Below are 17042 nucleotides of genomic sequence, written 5' to 3'. Positions count from 1 at the left end.
AGGACTTTAAACAGGGTGACCACCTTAAATTGCATCCAGGAACTGACTGGCAGCCAATGCAGCTGTTTTGTGTTTTTTTTATATAAAAAAAGCTTATGTGAGATATAAACAGAATCCCAACCAGTAACCTAGCTGCTGCATTTTGACCCAGTAAAGGTTTCCTGGCCATCTTCATGGGCAACTCCACATAGAACGCATTGCAATAGTCCAATCTGGAAGTTACCAGAGCATGGGATACAGTCAGTGGCAGAGAGCAGGCGGGGGCAGGGCTGGTGCGTGTCCTGTGGCATGGCGCCCAGTGCAGGCGGGGGGAGGGGCAGCCATGATGGCACCCCACCGAGATCATGCTGCCGGGGGCGGTGTGCTCCCCCCACATGCCTCTACCTCTGCCAGTGAGTACAGTGACCAAGTCAATGGTGTTCAAAAGGGACTGTGGCTGCTGAACCAGCTAGGAAAAGGCCACTAAAGTCACCTGACTCTCCAGTGACTTCCAGAAGCACACCCAAGCTATGGACCTGCTCTTTCCAGGGGAATGCGAATCCATCCAGGTCAGGCTGTCTTCCCACCAGCTGGACATGAGAACGCATGACACACAGCACCTGCCTTTTCAGGATTCAGCTTCAGTTTATTGGCCCACATCCATTTGTTCACTGCCTCCAAGCACTAGCCTAACAACACCTCAATCATCTTTCCTGATTCCGATGGAATGGTTGTCATCTGCATATTGATGGCTCTTCACGTCTCCGACTTACAGCTCCCAGAGGTTTCATACAACCTGCTCCCTGTGGGATAGCTGTTGAGCAGAGGGATTGATCCTGTAGGGTATGGGTGCTGCTTCACAAGCAGCTTCCCTGCAGGTAAAAGAGCACCATGGAGAATTTAAACAAACCATTGGTAAGAAGTGTCAATGGGACGCGAGTGGCGCTGTGGTCTAAACCACTGAGCCTCTTGGGCTTGCTGATTGGAAGCTCGGCAGTTCAAATCCCCGCGACGGGGTGAGCTCCCATTGCTCTGTCCCCGCTCCTAGTAACCTAGAAGTTAGAAAGCACACCAGCGCAAGTAGATAAATAGGTACTGCTGTGGCAGGAAGGTAAACAGCGTTTCCATGAGCTCTGGTTTCCGTCACGGTTCTCCATTGCTCCAGAAGCATTTTAGTCATGCTGGCCCCATGACCCAGAAAGCTGTCTGTGGAGAAATGCTGGCTCCCTCAGCCTGAAAAGCGAGATGAGCACCACAAGCCCATAATCGCCTTTGACTGGACTTAATCATCCAAAGGTCCTTTACCTTTACCTTTTTTTACCTATCAATAGCAGAATGTAGAGCAGCATGGCTCTGAATACCAGTTGTTCAAAGTGGAGAGAGTGCTAGACTGGTGATTGGGAGTGGCTGCCGAGACCTGAAAGACCTACATTGGCTCCCAGTATGATTCCGAGCACACTTCAAAGTGTTGGTGCTGACCTTTAAAGCCCTAAATGGCTCCCTCACTGCGAGAAATGAGGTTACAGGGAACCAGGCAGAGGGCCTCCCATCAGATGTCAAGGAAATAAACAACTATCTGACTTTTAGAAGACATCTGAAGGCAGCCCTGTTTAGGGAAGTTTTGAATGTTTGATGTTTTATTCTGTTTAATATTCCATTGGGAGCCACCCAGAGTAGCTGGGGAAACCCAGCCAGATGGGTGAGTAAATAATAATAATAATAATAATAATAATAATAATAATAATAATAGTAGCATTCAAGTCCTACCTGGAGGCATCTGGCTGGCCATAGCAGGTTTCTGGATTAGAGGAGTCTTTGGCCTGATCCAGCATATTTTTCTTATGCTTGTGGTACATGAGTGTAGCACTGCATTGTTGCATGAGTGCTTGCAACTGATTCCTGTACTCTTTTCACTTCACAACAGTCATTAACTGTTAGCATGAACTGATAACAGCCTGATATGTTTCCCAAAATGTGCACTGTATGGTTCTTTAAAGGAAACATGCTTCCTTTAAAAAACATTGCTTTAAATATATTGTTTAATATGCTTCCTTTAACAACAACCTTTTCACCTCAAACCCTGTTATGAAATCCAATTTCTTTCCCTCCATTCATATAATTGGTTGTTTCCAGGAGTTCTGCAACTGAAGGCAAAGAAGCACAAGTGATGCTTCACACATTAGAAAGAAAATTGGATTTTTTTCTGTTTCTTTTGACTGTCCAAAACGACAGAATACCAAAATAATATATAAATAGAATAGCGTCTGTGGCTCTTTAACAGAGCACTTCAAAAAAAGAAAAGAAATGGTTTGGAGGCAGGACCCCTCCTCTTTCTCATTTTCTCTGAAGTGTGGAAATTCAGAGCAGGATTCAGAGCAGGGAGAGAGAGAGAGAGAGAGAGAGAGGAGTTGCCACGTATACTTTCCAGGTGTAGATTCATAAGGGAGCATCCATTGCACATACCTGTTTGGATGCTCCATTAGCAGTCCTAAAAGAGTAGAGTGGTACTTGCCTTGTCTGTCTGTGCATTTGTCGCTTTTTTCCTTTTCCTTTTTACATAGACCTCTCGAGTTAAAACTGTGTCGCCAAAAGAGGTTCTATTGCCTTTCCCGAGAAAAGCAGATCTGTGGATCAATGGACACTTTGTGTATCTTTCTCATTAATAGGCTGTTTGTGATTTGGCAGCTTGGTAGCTTTGAGATGATCAGCCTCTTCCCTTGGAGGGCTTAGGGGAGACTGGAGCGGCGAAGCTTCTGCGGGCAGCGATCTGCAGCATGTTTGCGGAGTGAAGTGTGATGTGCTGGGTTTTCTCTGACTGCCCAAAGTTGGAGCGGAGCTTATGTCGTCAACTCAGATTGAACATGCACAGCTCTGAAGTCCCTGCAAAAAAGCTGAAGGTAAGTCCCATATATTACACTGAATACAAGGACAGGAGGGAGGAATGGACTGGGGTATCTGATAGATAAATATCTGCATGTATTATCAACACACAACTCTCTATTCTTCTGCAGTGATAGAATTGCCTTCATCTGACTAGGGCTGATCAATGAATGCCAATGGCTGTGGCTACCAGCAGGATAGCATAAAACAGTGTGAAAGGGCTTTAACTCTAAATATTTGGATGCAATCCCTTTCATTGAACCCTCAGCATGACTCTTTGGGGTCGTTTCCTATGAAGAATGTCTTAAGCTGGGAGAGTTAACTCTGTCCAATCTTTACTCCCAATTCAATCCTCTCTCAAGTCACTTAAGACTTTAAAAAAGAAAGTAATAGAACTAAGGAATACCAGCTGTGTACACACATATTTTGTTTTGTCCTGCTGTGTTGTCGATTCAAGCAGATTTTTGAAATTGACTATTGTCTGGAGGGGGAGACCTAGCCTAATTTGTCTCCAGTCTTAGATTCACTTTTGCTGGAAAGAGAATAGTTACCCTTGTCTTCTGAGGCAGTCTTTCCAGCAGATAGAAAAGTCCTTCTTCCACACCTATCAGTGCCTGGTTGTTGTTGTTGTTTTTATACAAATCCCCACCCAATGAAACAGATGAACATACCTGTATCATAGCTTTGTGTGTGTATTTGTGTTTGCTGGGGCTAGTGGTCAACAAGCTGTTTGGAACAAAGGACTGTCATGTGTGAAATATCACCACACAAGGGACCTGCATCTTACACTCCATTCACTATGATCAACTTTTCCTAGGGAGACAAGGGGGAAAATGTGCTGACCAGTAGCTGATGGGCAGAAGCAGCCGAGTGAAGATGGAGAACACTACAGACAATGGACAGAATCAAACAGAGTTCTTGCCGATCCGGGAGGTGGCTACCCTTGAATACCAAGTGGTCACCATCTTCTTGGTCCTCCTCATCTGCGGGTTAGGCATCGTAGGCAACATCATGGTGGTGCTCGTGGTACTCAGGACGAAGCATATGAGGACCCCTACAAATTGTTACCTGGTGAGCCTTGCTGTGGCGGACCTCATGGTGCTTGTGGCTGCCGGGCTTCCCAACATCACGGAGAGCATCTATGGATCCTGGGTCTATGGCTACATTGGGTGTCTCTGCATCACTTACCTCCAATATCTTGGCATCAACGCTTCTTCTTGTTCTATAACCGCCTTCACCGTTGAGAGGTACATAGCTATCTGCCACCCTATCAAAGCCCAGTTTCTATGCACATTCTCAAGAGCCAAAAAGATAATTATTTTTGTCTGGGCTTTCACCTCCATCTACTGCATGCTCTGGTTTTTCTTATTAGATCTCAACATGGTAGCCTACAAAGATGCCACTGTAGTGTCCTGCGGGTACAAAGTGCCCAGGAGCTACTATTCTCCAATCTATATGATGGACTTTGGGATATTTTACGTCATGCCAATGATATTAGCAACTGTCCTCTATGGGTTGATTGCCAGGATATTGTTCCTAAATCCCATCTCGGCTGACCCAAAAGAAAACTCAAAGATGTGGAAGAATGACGTGGCTGCCCCAAACAAGACCAAAACAACCAACAAGGGTATCAACAGTGCTGTGGCTTCCAGAAGGCAGGTAGGGAAATGGCCTGCCAATGGCTTTTTTTTTTGGAAACTGTAGTTGTAGCTGAGGTGGGTGGGTGTTCTGCTGCTTTTGGATGTAATGGAACCAACATGTTTAGGAGCATTGTACCTCTGAATACAAGGGACGCGGGTGGCGCTGTGGGTTAAACCACAGATCCTAGGACTTGCCAATCAGAAGGTCAGCGGTTCGAATCCCCACGACGGTGTGAGCTCCCGTTGCTCAGTCCCTGCTCCTGCCAACCTAGCAGTTCGAAAGCACGTCAAAGTACAAGTAGATCAATAGGTACAGCTCCAGCGGGAAGGTAAACGGCATTTCCGTGCGCTGCTCTGGTTCGCCAGAAGCAGCTTAGTCATGCTGGCCACATGACCCAGAAGCTCTACGCCGGCTCCCTCGGCCAATAAAGCAAAATGAGTGCCGCAACCCCAGAGTTGGCCACGACTGGACCTAATGGTCAGGGGCCCCTTTACCTTTACCTCTGAATACAAGCAATGGAGCTGTGTCTTCACGTCTTGCTGGAGAGCTTCACAGCTCTTCCTGTTGGCATGATGGACTAGATTGACTATAGTCTGATCTAATGAGAACATCTTAACTTTTCTATTAAAAGTACAAATACCTGACCTAGGACATGCAAAGAACCCTTCATCTGTCTGCAATTGCAGTCAAAGACGGGCGTGGTGACATCACAGGGTGCTGTTGTCAGGAGCTACACCTGGGTAGGGTTGTTCTTTGTCTTATCGCTTCTCTTTGAGCAGAAGTGATATATATTGTTGAGTGCTGTAAGATCCTAGGAGTTCCAGGTGCATATACTCAACGTTCGTGTTTCCTTTTGGGAGTGAGGCACAGAGGAGACTCCAGTATCTTTATTATATATGGTTTATTACACACATAAATAACCAAGATTGTCTTGCTTCTTTCATAGCTACAGCCTTGAATTCAAACAGTCCCCAGCCATGGCTCTGACTCTCTGCAGCTTGCTGACTTTTACATGCAACCTTTCACCCCCAGGTTACCTGTAAACCAACTCTGAAACTCTCCTTTTAAACTCTGCTTTGCCTTCCAAACTAAACTCTGAGTTGAGAAAGGGGCTCCTCCCATTTGTTGTCTGCCACAAAGTCCTCCCTCTCTGGTTACCCTAATGGTTCATTACCTTCCTTTTGTCTTTCTTAATTGCTCATCTCCCAGGGGATTTCCTGACGCAGGAAACTGGTCTGGCTTAAATTTTAATGCTTGCTATATCCAATGTCTAGCATCCAGTTTTAACATGTCAAGCATTGTTTAAATTCTAACATTTACTGAATCCAGGAATTTAGGGTGTCTAGCACCCACAAACTCATAACAGTATGGTGTGGATTGGCCTCAAAACAGCCTTAATGGACTCCTGGCTCAGATGTAGCTTCTTACTATGTGCTCAGTCATGAACCCATATTGTCGCTGCAGAATATGGGAAACTCTTAAGAAGCCAAGCAAATGTTGGTGCCAAAGCACCTCAAGAAATCAAATCCAAAGGGATGGGAGTTCCATTGTTTGTTGTTCAACTGAGATGCCTAAGGAAAACTCACAAATAGGTGATAGATGTCCCCTAAATTTTCTCCCATGATTTGTTAATCAGGATGATTGCTTTAGAACATGGAGTTTTTACTTTCTGGCAGTATTATAGCAAATGTAATATTGGGATTTGTAGGATAGGCTCTACCTAGCCCAGTGATGGCCAAACCTGGCCCGCCAGCTGTTTTGGAACTACAACTCCCATCATCCCTAGCTAACAGGACCAGTGGTCAGGGATGATGGGAATTGTAGTCCCAAAACAGCTGGAGGGCCAAGTTAGGCCATCACTGATCTAGTCTAAGGGTCATCATTCCATCATCATAGTTTAACAGTTTTATACAGTGTCCATTATAAACTAGACACTGTACAATAGCAAGTGCAATACATCCTTGCCAGCACATTCTAATTATGATACAATACATATGGAAGTGAAAAGAAGCTGGCAAGGAAAATGGTTAGTTTTGCCAAGCATTGGGCAACGGAAAAAAATAATGCAAAAGAAACATTTGGTGCTTGATCTCAGCAGGCTATAATGAGGCTTCCAGTTATGGTTCCTCTTCTATATTTAGTGTAAAATTAACCAGAGGCTTGTTTGTTTGTTGCCAAATTTATGGCCTAGCTTTGAGGTTCTCCTTGCTGTCTTTTGTATGCACCCATGCACAATCTCATAAGTTACCTTATGAACAGAAGCCACACATTCTCATCACCAGCAGCAACTAACCATTCCTAAATGCCTGGGTAGATAGATTCCGGCTTACAGCTGGAATGTCAATAAGTTGGTACCATGCACACTTTTTTAAAAAGGCGTTTTAAAGTCAGGGAGCCACCACAGAGAAGACTCTGTCTCCATTTCCACCACAGGGGAAGATCCAATGTACTTCCCCTGGTGATGGAACAAATAGTAGGCTTTGCTGAGGACATGGACAGGATCACACAGGGAGAAATGTTCCTTCATATACCTGAGCCCTAAGTTATTTGAGGCTTTGGGAGCCCGTGTGGTGTAGTGGTTAAGAGCGGTAGACTCGTAATCTGGTGAACAGGGTTCGCGTCTCTGCTCCTCCACATGCAGCTGCTGGGTGACCTTGGGCTAGTCACCCTTCTCTGAAGTCTCTCAGCCTCACTCACCTCACAGAGTGTTTGTTGTGGGGGAGGAAGGGAAAGGAGATTGTTAGCCACTTTGAGACTCCTTAGGGTAATGATAAAGTGGGATATCAGATCCAATATCTTCTTCTTCTCTTCTTCTTCTTTGTAAGTCAAAGGTCAACAGTCAGTGTGGATCCTTCAGGAGCAATGTTATTTGATCCCTGACAGCTATCTCTGTTGGTTCCCTGGCAGCTGCATTTTTGAAAGATCTCAGGGAGGTTTATATTAAGTGGGTTATATATACTTTTAAATAAGGTGGCACCCATTTTGAGGGTGAAAGGACCCACAGGCCAGGGATTTATCTCTGTCCTGGGTGTGGAGCCAAGCACTGCTATTGGTTGGTTGTTCCTGCACCCAGGGCAATGCCCCCAAATTCCTGTCGCCATTGGCTGATTTGGTGGCAGGAAGGTGATCTGGCCTGCAATAAGCCAGTTCACAGTGGAGGCCTGGGACCCGCCCACAAAGCCACCTGCCCGAGATGCTTTTAAATAAGGTGGCGCCCATTTTAGGCGTGTCCAATTGATGTGTGGCTGCTAACATCTGGGTCCTTTTGGACCTGGAAGAGGAAGGAATGGAGGTGGAACAGAAGGGATGGAAATGGGAGCAGGGTGGGGAGGGCTTATGTGTGCTCCACTGATGTGCACTTTGATCCAGAATGAAACCGCCATGGGAACAAAGAGCTGCTTGTACATAAAAATAAAAGGACAGCTTCATTACAGTAAGTAACTATGTAAGCAGTTCCCAGAGCAGGGGGGCAGGGGTCATTGTGCCTAGGCTACCTTTGTCTAGCAATAGCTATAGCTGGCATAGCAATCCAAACTGCGAAGGGATTCCGTGCCACTGAGGCTACCTGGGGCTCCAATGACAGAGGTACTCTCAGACTACATGCCTGCTATTTCAGGGCATGTGCAACCACCACCATCTGCCCCAACCTGGAAGGTTGTCCTCCCAATTCCCAGCCCCAAGATCCACTTACCCATGGGACCTCCAACTTGTTAGCATCCACTCAATTTATTGGCCTTCATCCAGTTAACCAGTAGAGGATTGTGCTGTAAATGTGTGGCTTTAGGCACTTTCTTGGGACCTAGACCTACTAATTAGGGCTGTTGTAAATATAGCATTGGTTCCTTGGGATGAAATGTGATAGAGAAACAGTTCTCGTTCTCTCTCTCTCTCTCTCTCTCTCCATCCCTAAAATATGCTTGCTTATAAACAATATTGGCAGAATAATGTGCTGCAGGTGTGATGAGCTTCTGGGTTCAAGTCCTCCGAGGTGCAAGGTGGTCCTGATGCTGACTGCATTTGTAAGACTGAGATTTGTTTTTCATTGTATCATCACAATCACTTCATTTCTCCCACATGAATGCCTGGGGTTGCTGCTGCTGTTGTTTTACAACAGCAGCAACAACATTCTTTCCAGGTGCCCTTTCTTTATTATCGGGCTCCATGCTGACAGAAAGAGAGGTGTTAACAAGGAGCATCCTTTCAATGCAGCCTTTGAAATCAACGGCATCCTTTACAAAACGTATACCTTTGTGTTGCTGGAAAGAAGTCTTCACTGAAGCCTCATCACAACACTTATCAGTTTCCAACGCTCAAATAGATTGTGGCTTTTGTATATCATAAATTGGCTCTTCTAGTCAAATTCTGTAGAGATATGGAATACTTAACTTGGGGTGCTTCGAGATTTTGAATGTTCTTCAGATATGTGAACACAGATCCGCTCTAGATGACTTTTTTGGGGGGGGGGTGAATGTCAGCATTCACCGGTGCACCTGAGTCAACTCACTTTATTTTTTTAATTAACAAAATTTGCCTGGAACGGATAGCACTCCCATGTGCTGAATTTCAGCATTCACCTTTTAAAGGAGAGGACTGTTATTAACTGTTTCATTATTTGTCTGCCAGTATGCTTTTTATTGTGCTTTTTATTATTATTATGGATGTTCTGTGATGTGTTTTTAATGTTGTACACCGCCCTGGGATCTTTTGATAAAAAGTGGTATATAAATAAAATAAATAAATAAAATATATATCCAGGGGTGGGTGGCTATCCTTTGCCCAAAACCAGAGCTCTGTGAACCAAGTCTCTAGGATGCACATTTACCACTAGTCTGACAAATTGGAGCTAAGATGAGAGCTGTTGCTTCAGCAATGAAGGGGTCCCAAGCTATTTGGGGGTCTTGCCTGCTAGGTCTCTTAGCCCCCTTTTCAGGCAGGCGGCTTGGCAGGTGGGCCCCGGGCCTTCCTGGCAAATGGGCCTATCGCAGGCCGGATTGTATTCCTGTTGCCAAATGGACCAGTGGCAGCAGGAGTAAGGGGATGTTCCCCTGGACATGGGACCAACCGACCAATTGCGGCCCTTGGCACTGTGCCCAGGGGAAGTTTAAATGCCCGACCTTTTCTCTCGCCGCACTGGTTCTGCCACCCTCCCTCCCTCAGATTAGGGTTTTCATGTGCACTTTGACCTTGCTATGGGCAATGTCGGTCTCCTAACCTAACTTGGCTAATTGGCGCCGCCATTTGGGTTTTTGCCTACCACATAGCAATTGTCACAACTTTGTAAGGCAGATAGGTATTGAGTAAGCCTAGTCTTGGTTGGGGGGAAGGTTGTAGCCTCCACCTGCCCCTCCATGGGGAAGGGTATCCTGTTAAAAGCATCCAGCATCCAGGAGGAGTGGCTTCTGCCCAGATGGAGGCTAGGGCCATACCACTCCTCCAAAAGGAACTGCTTGGGATTTGACGTAGGCCACAGGGCGTCCCCCCCCCCATTGGCTTCACCCGTAGAAACTCTCCCAGCGAACCGGCAGGAGTGACATGCACAGTTGCTATGCCTATGGCCAAACCTCACATCTGTAACCAATAAAGTTGTTACCTTATTTGATTCCCAATCCAATATCCTGTGTAGTGTCTAGTGATTTACATCTTGGGGAACAGGGTGGTCACGGGGCCTCGATACACAACACCAACACCTTGAGTTGGGCATGGTAGCTCATTGGCAGCCAGTGCAGAACTTTCAGGACCAGTGTCCCATGGTCCCATCAGGCTGCCCCATCTACCAACCTAACAACTGTATTTAGCACTAGCTGTAGTCTCCAGATCATCCTCCAGGATTGTTATCCAGTGGGTGCTCGGGTTGCGAATGTGATCTGTGCGGGAAGCACGTTCGCAACCCGCAGCATCCACAACCCGCAGTGTCGTATCTGTACATGTGCAGGTCATGATTCGGTGCTCCTGTGCATGTGCAAAGTGTGACTTAGCACTTCTGCACATGCGCAAGCGCCGAAACCCAGAAGTAACCCATTCTGGGTTCGGCACGGTGTGCAACCCGAAATCGCGCAACCCAAAGCGTCTGTAACCCGAGGTATGACTGTATATCTTTAAGCACAAGGCAGAAACATTGCCTTTGGCCTTTCAAACTGGGGAGGGGGGTGCTCTTGCTAGTTATGGGAGCAGAGAGGAAGTAAGAACACTATCTTTGGGCATCAGTAACTGTTTGCCTCTCAAGGCTAATTTTGGATAGGAGGCAATTGTCATCAGGATCACAATGCAGGAGGAAAGTCCTGCCTCCCCAACAGCCGTGGGTAGAAATATAAATTGGCATTTGATATAACATGTCATTTGGCTCTTAGGCTGCAGTACTGCGACACATACCTGAGTGTTGGACTGCTTGAGCTCAGCGGTACTTACACTCCAAACATGCATCGCACTGTAACATTCTGAGTTGGATTCAAATAAATTGTTGTACTAGCAAACATGCAGTGGGACTCCCACAACACACCACACAACACCGCACTGCCGGAGGGTCAAGAGAACACCCCAAAAAGTGTGCAGGGAAATAAGAGGGAAGTTTGTTGCTTCGCACAGGTAGAAGTGCTTGCGCTGACAGAATGATCGCCTTAGTTGCTATGTTGAATTCCACCCGCTGTGTTCTTGTCATGTCCCAGAGAAGAAAGGATGGAATGTATTACCAAAGCAATGTTGTACATATACAAGGTCTAAGGTGCAGATATTTGCATCTCCAGCTAAAGTAGCAGGAGATGGTGGAATCCCAGCCACTATTACTCAGAGCAAATAAAACTGCATTTAGTGAGCGGATGGTCTAATCCAGTGAAAGGTGGCTTCATAGCTTCATATTTTCTTTATTTATAACTGGGGCAGCAGAATGCCGAACACAGACATCTGGTCCCATGTATGAATCTTAATCTGATTAATAACTACATGTAAATTTTGTTAGGATGTTTTGTTTTGTTTTTCTGTTTTAAACATAGAACAGTGTCCATTGTGTGCGGCATGTGCCACAGCAGAGATCATTCAGTTTGTAACTAAAAGGTGAATTCTGTCAATGTAAAGTCAACGAGCCAAGGGGGTGGGTGGAGTGTTGCTTAGCAACCAGGCAGAACAACCTGAATGAGGGATCAAGTGCTCTGATTAGCTGTGTAGTTCAGAAGGAACTTCATATAAGGCTTGAACTATGAAAGGCAAAACCTCTCCATTCCTTTCTCCTCAAATTATACACTGGTTTTGTTCAGCTTGCTCAGTGAAGTGTTATCAGAACTTACGGTAGCTCATGTTAGCAACATGACCTTGATAACATATTGTTCTGACGGTGGTTTCTGCCTGTACGCAATGGCCAGGCAGTGGTCTGCTTTGACAATGCTGTTCATCAGAACTCAGGGAAAAGGAGGAGCTGTTTTCATATCCTTTGCAAATTTGAGTCCTTCTAACAGGCTGTGAGGGACGTGGGTGGCACTGTGGGTTAAACCACAGAGCCTAGGACTTGCTGATCAGAAGGTCGGCGGTTCGAATCCCTGCGACGGGGTGAGCTCCCGTGGCTCGGTCCCTGCTACTGCCAACCTAGCAGTTCAAAAGCAAATCAAAGTGCAAGTAGATAAATAGGTACCGGTCTGGCGGGAAGGTAAATGGCATTTCCATGCGCTGCTCTGGTTCGCCAGAAGTGGCTTAGTCATGTTGGCCACATGACCTGCGAGATGAGCACCGCAACCCCAGAGTCGGCCATGACTGGACCTAATGGTCAGGGGTCCCTTTACCTTTACCTTTAACAGGCTGTGAACCTGAAGCCATCCAGGTGTTGCTGGAATTCAACTCCTATCAGCCCCAGCAAGCCAGCAAATAAATGACCAGCGATGATGGGAGTTGGAGTCCAACAACATCTGGAGGGCCACAGGTTCATTGCCCCTGCAATAGGTGATCAGCTTTGACAGTAACAAATTTCTTCTAAGTTTGCACAGCAGAATCATAGAGAAGTGTACTTTTTTTCAATAAACAACAACAGTCCGTTTCATTAAGGGTAGTGCAAGAAAGATAAATGTCAATTTTTTCATGTGCTAGTATTTCATTCTTATCCTTTTCCAGAATTCCCTTTGGGCTACCGTGTTTGTGGTGCGCTTATCCAAGCAAGTGTCAAACTCTTCAGTACAATCACACTGCTAATGCCGTCTCTGCTGTGGCCCTGAGAATTTTCTCAAACCAGCCAAGCACCTGCAATTTTGTTCCAGTGTATGCTGCAAGCAGATTGTTCAGTCTAACAATACACTCTCCCCCAAATTGTTCTCAGCTTTTAAAGAACTGAACCATCTTATCTTACCTTACCCAGCTATAACCCTCCAGGCAGGCTATTTATCGGCTGCTTTTCTATTAAATTTTGAATTTCCACAGTCTTTCTGCTGATAAGTGTTTTTACCTGCTGCAGTGATGGTATTTTTTAGATGTGATGGTGCGTTTTAAATTAGGCACTCAATATTATATGGTTTGTAAAATGTTGTTATAAATTGTGTTTTAACGTGTTGGAAGTTGCCTTGAAAGGGTGTTGTTGTTGTTGTTGTTGTCATCGTCGTCCTCTTCCTCCTCCTCCTCCTCCTTCTTCTTCCAGACTATTATTAGGCCTTCCATTCAGACTACCATCTCCCTTCTATTACTCCACTCCTTTGATCAGGATTTTAAAATATTTTCAACATACACAGAGAGAGAGAACTGTAGGAATGATCTGCCAAGTCACTCATCTTGACAACTACACAGGGCTTAATATCCAGGGCGGGGAAGGAAGCACACAGCTAGGTGCAAAACACACCTGGTGAATTTTGAACACTGTGGGGCGCGCGCGTGGAGAGCTGTTAGTACTACAGCCCTACTACAGGAGTCGGCAATGTGCGGTCCATGGGCCACATGCGGCCCATGAAGACTGTTTTACCAGCCCACAAGCTGCCCCCAAACCAAGCCGTCCTCTCAGTGAGATGCCTGCGGGCTGCGCTAAACCAGCACAGTGCGGGGACTTGCCAAGCGGTGCCAGAAATTGCATCTGCACATGTGCAGATACCGGAAATCGCATCTGCGCATGTCCAGACACCAAAAATCGCTTCTGTGTAGGTGTGATTTTCAGCATGTGGGCATGCGCAGATGTGATTTCCGGTATCTGCACATGCGCAGACACGATTTCTAGCATCACGCTGCACCAGTCCGGCCCACGGACGATCTCCATGGGAGTGACTCAGCCCATGGCCGATAAACCTTGCCGACCCCTGTTCCACTATTATGCTATGTATTATGTTTTTATTATCATATTTTGTAAAATATGTTCTTAATGTTGTACACTGCCCTGGAATCTTTGGATAAAGGGTGGTATATCAACCAACCAAACAAACAAACGCTCATGGCTTCCCCCCAAATAATTCTTGAAACTGTAGTTTACCTGTCACAGAGCTACAATTCCCGGCATCCTTAGCAAACTATGATTCCCATAAGCTATATGCCTTAAATGCATGGTGTGGATGGGGCCGAAGTCACCTTATGCAAGAAACCAGTTGCTTGGGGAGAAGAGCCAGGGTTTTAAATGGCTTGGTTGACAAGGATTGGTCCCTGGGAACAGCTGACTCAGACAGGCTTGTTCTGCATCCTGGGAGGCAAGTTTAAAGCACAGAACTTAGTCTACCAAGCTTATTTGGAGGAAGAGGTGGCTAGAAGCAAGCTAGCGGTACCCCTAGTTGCAGGTCCTTCCTGGCTTATTACACCTGAGGAGCCATGTGGCTGGCTTGGTTTCTCAGCATAGAGAGCAGCTCGCAGACAGCATAGTTAACCAGCAGAGTCAAGGAAAGTATTAGGGGCAAGCAAGCTTTCATCAGGAGAAGTCTTGTCCAAATGCGGAGAACAAAAAAAGAACAGCTACTTTGGCCAAAGAAATAAAAATGAGGATGAAAACAAAAATCAACCAGCACATTACTAAAAATATTAAGATCTACAGTAGAAAAAAAGAAAAGAAAACAGTAGAAAAAAGAATAGAAAAAGTAAACACTTTAGAAGCAGGAAATCAGCTAGCGCTGTGGTTGGGACTTTGGGTGACAAGGGAGTCAAAGGTGTGCTAAAGAAGGAAAAAGAGATCACAGAGAAGCTGAATGAATTCTTTTCATCTGTCTCCCCAGTGCACAAAGTAGGGCAAATCCCTGCACCTGAACTAACTTTCTTAGGCATGAAGTTCAAAGAAAACAGTGGTGACAAAAGATGAAGTTCTAGGCCTTACTGACAAATCAAAAACAAACACATCACTGAGTTCAGATTGCATCCACCTAAATGTGAAAATGCTGTCCTTCTAACAAGCATGTGCAACATTTCCCTAAGATCAGCCTCCCTATCAGAGGACTGGAAAGTGGCTAATGTGGTGCCAGTTTTTAAAAAGGGATCCAGGGGGATTTGAAAAATTACAGGTCAGTTAATTTAATGTCTGTTTCAGGAAAAGTTCTATGGTGCATTATTAAAGGTAGAATTAGTAAGCAGATGGAAGAACAAATTGTGATGAAGCAAAACCAGTGTGGCTTCTTCAAGGGCAAGTCCTGTCTAACTACCTTTTAGAGTTCTTTACAAGTGTCAGTAAGCATAAGGATAGGCTGTGATCCAGCAGACACTGTGTACTTCAAAAAAAGCCTTTGATAAACCCCTTCAAGACTCACATGGAACACGGAGAAGATCAGTAACAATTTAAAGGACAAGAAGTGGAAAGTAGGAATAAACAGACAGTTCTTACCATGAAGGGATGTAAGGTGTGGAGGTCACCCAAGGTTTTGTGCTGAGACGTGTGCTTTTCAACTTGGTCATAATTCACCTATAGGTGTGAGATAGCCGGGTTTGCTGATGACACCAAACTGCTTAGGATGGGAAGAAGAAGAACAATAACAACAACAGTAACAAGATAAAGGTGGAGAGGAGTGATTGTGAGGAGCTCCAAAAAAAATCTCTTGAAACTGGGCAAATGAGCGTTTCTGATCATGAGTCCACCAATGAATGGAAAACACCCCTCTTCCCCAATTTCACCCTTCTGACATTAGCAGGCAACAAATTGTTATTATTTTCCCAGATTAGACCTGTTCAGAAGCATAGCATTTAACATTTGTAACTGAAATAGGGTCACGTTCAATGAGACTATAATACAGCACACTGGGTAAGCTGGCTGTTTGAAGCTTGGAAGATCAAAGTCTCATTCCTTCATTCAGAACTCAAGAGGCCAAGTTCAATGCAAATTCCACGTTGGAGCATATTTCACTATGGCGTGATCATTCAGGGAAAGGTTGTGCAAGAAATTAAATGTGATAGTGGCAACATTTTTAGAAATAAAAATTCCGTTGGTTTGCTTCTAAAGGTTCTCTTGTATATTGTTACAGCCATATTGCATATTGTCATTTCTCTCTGTAAAATTAAGAAATAACTTTCTCCCTATACTTCTGTATAGATTGATACCTAAAGATTTAGTGGTCACTCTTATTGGAAGCCAGAGGGACTATAGCTGAATGGCAGATCACATGCTTTGCATGCAAAAGGTCCCAAATTCAGACCCTAGCATCTCCAGATAGGTCAGGTAAAAGTCACCCTGAGCACCATATATCTCAGGACACACACACCCAGCTCAAGGAACAGTGGTGCTTTGACTGTCCTGATCCCTTGCAGGCCAGGTCACATGTCACCTCAACTAGACCTCTGATCTTAGCATTGTAGTCCTACAGCACTAAGATTGCAGATTATCCTCTGCCTGCTCTTTAATAGTAAACTGGCAGGATTTATCATATTCCTAGTCTTAGCACTGTGGTCCCACAGCCCTAAGATGACAGATGAATGTCTGCCTGCTACCTTTTTAAAGAACAGAGGCTTAGCCCCAAGCTTAGTGCTGTAGGACTACAATGCTAAGATTAGAGGTAAACCTTTGCTTTGCTCCCAGCTTGAAATTTGTGAAAAATGACCTGTGGAGGGTGGGCCAGTTCTGTTGCAGATATTAATATTGCACCACTTGAAGCAATAGGATGTATAAAAACTGACTTCTTTTGGAATAAAAATGGTCCAGACCCATAAATATGATTCAAAAGCTTTACTAACCAGAACTTTCTTCATAACAGGTACAAAGACAAATAATGATACATCCAGATAATTCCATAAGACATATAATATAACAACAACAACAACAACAACAGCAACAACAATTTATTTATACCCCGCCCATCTGGCTGGGCTTCCCCAGCCACTCTGGGCGGCTTCCAAAAAATTTTTTAAAATACTGTACTACATCAAACATTAAAAGCCTCCCTAAACAGGGCCGCCTTCAGATGTCTTCTAAAAGTCTGGTAGTTGTTGTTCTCTTTGACATCTGGTGGGAGGGCATTCCACAGGGAGGGTGCCACTATACTTGTCAAAGCATAGGTTCATCTTCTTAGTAATATTAGATTACTCCAAACAGACCTGAAATCAAAAGTCTTTCTCTTCCTACAACTTCTATTTGGCTGGGAATGTTATCTCTCCTAGAAAGACCTCATTAGCACATCTTTCTCTCA

The 17042-nt window shown here is 45.0% G+C and overlaps 1 protein-coding gene across 1 annotated transcript in view; it reads left to right on the top strand.

Annotated features, from left to right (window-relative positions):
* The first annotated feature begins 2219 nt into the window (after positions 1–2219).
* TRHR (thyrotropin releasing hormone receptor) overlaps positions 2220–17042 on the top strand; it is a 32028-nt gene continuing 17205 nt past the window's right edge. The window contains exons 1-2 of the mRNA XM_053395433.1: positions 2220–2876; positions 3677–4518. Coding sequence (XP_053251408.1) covers positions 3712–4518 — 807 coding nt within the window. The 5' untranslated portion in view covers positions 2220–2876; positions 3677–3711. The remainder of the gene's footprint in view (positions 2877–3676; positions 4519–17042) is intronic.

Source organism: Podarcis raffonei, chromosome 7 (genome assembly GCF_027172205.1).
Source record: "Podarcis raffonei isolate rPodRaf1 chromosome 7, rPodRaf1.pri, whole genome shotgun sequence".
NCBI lineage: Eukaryota > Metazoa > Chordata > Lepidosauria > Squamata > Lacertidae > Podarcis > Podarcis raffonei.
Note: the sequence above shows the minus strand (reverse complement) of the source record. Positions and strands in the feature narration are given on the sequence as shown.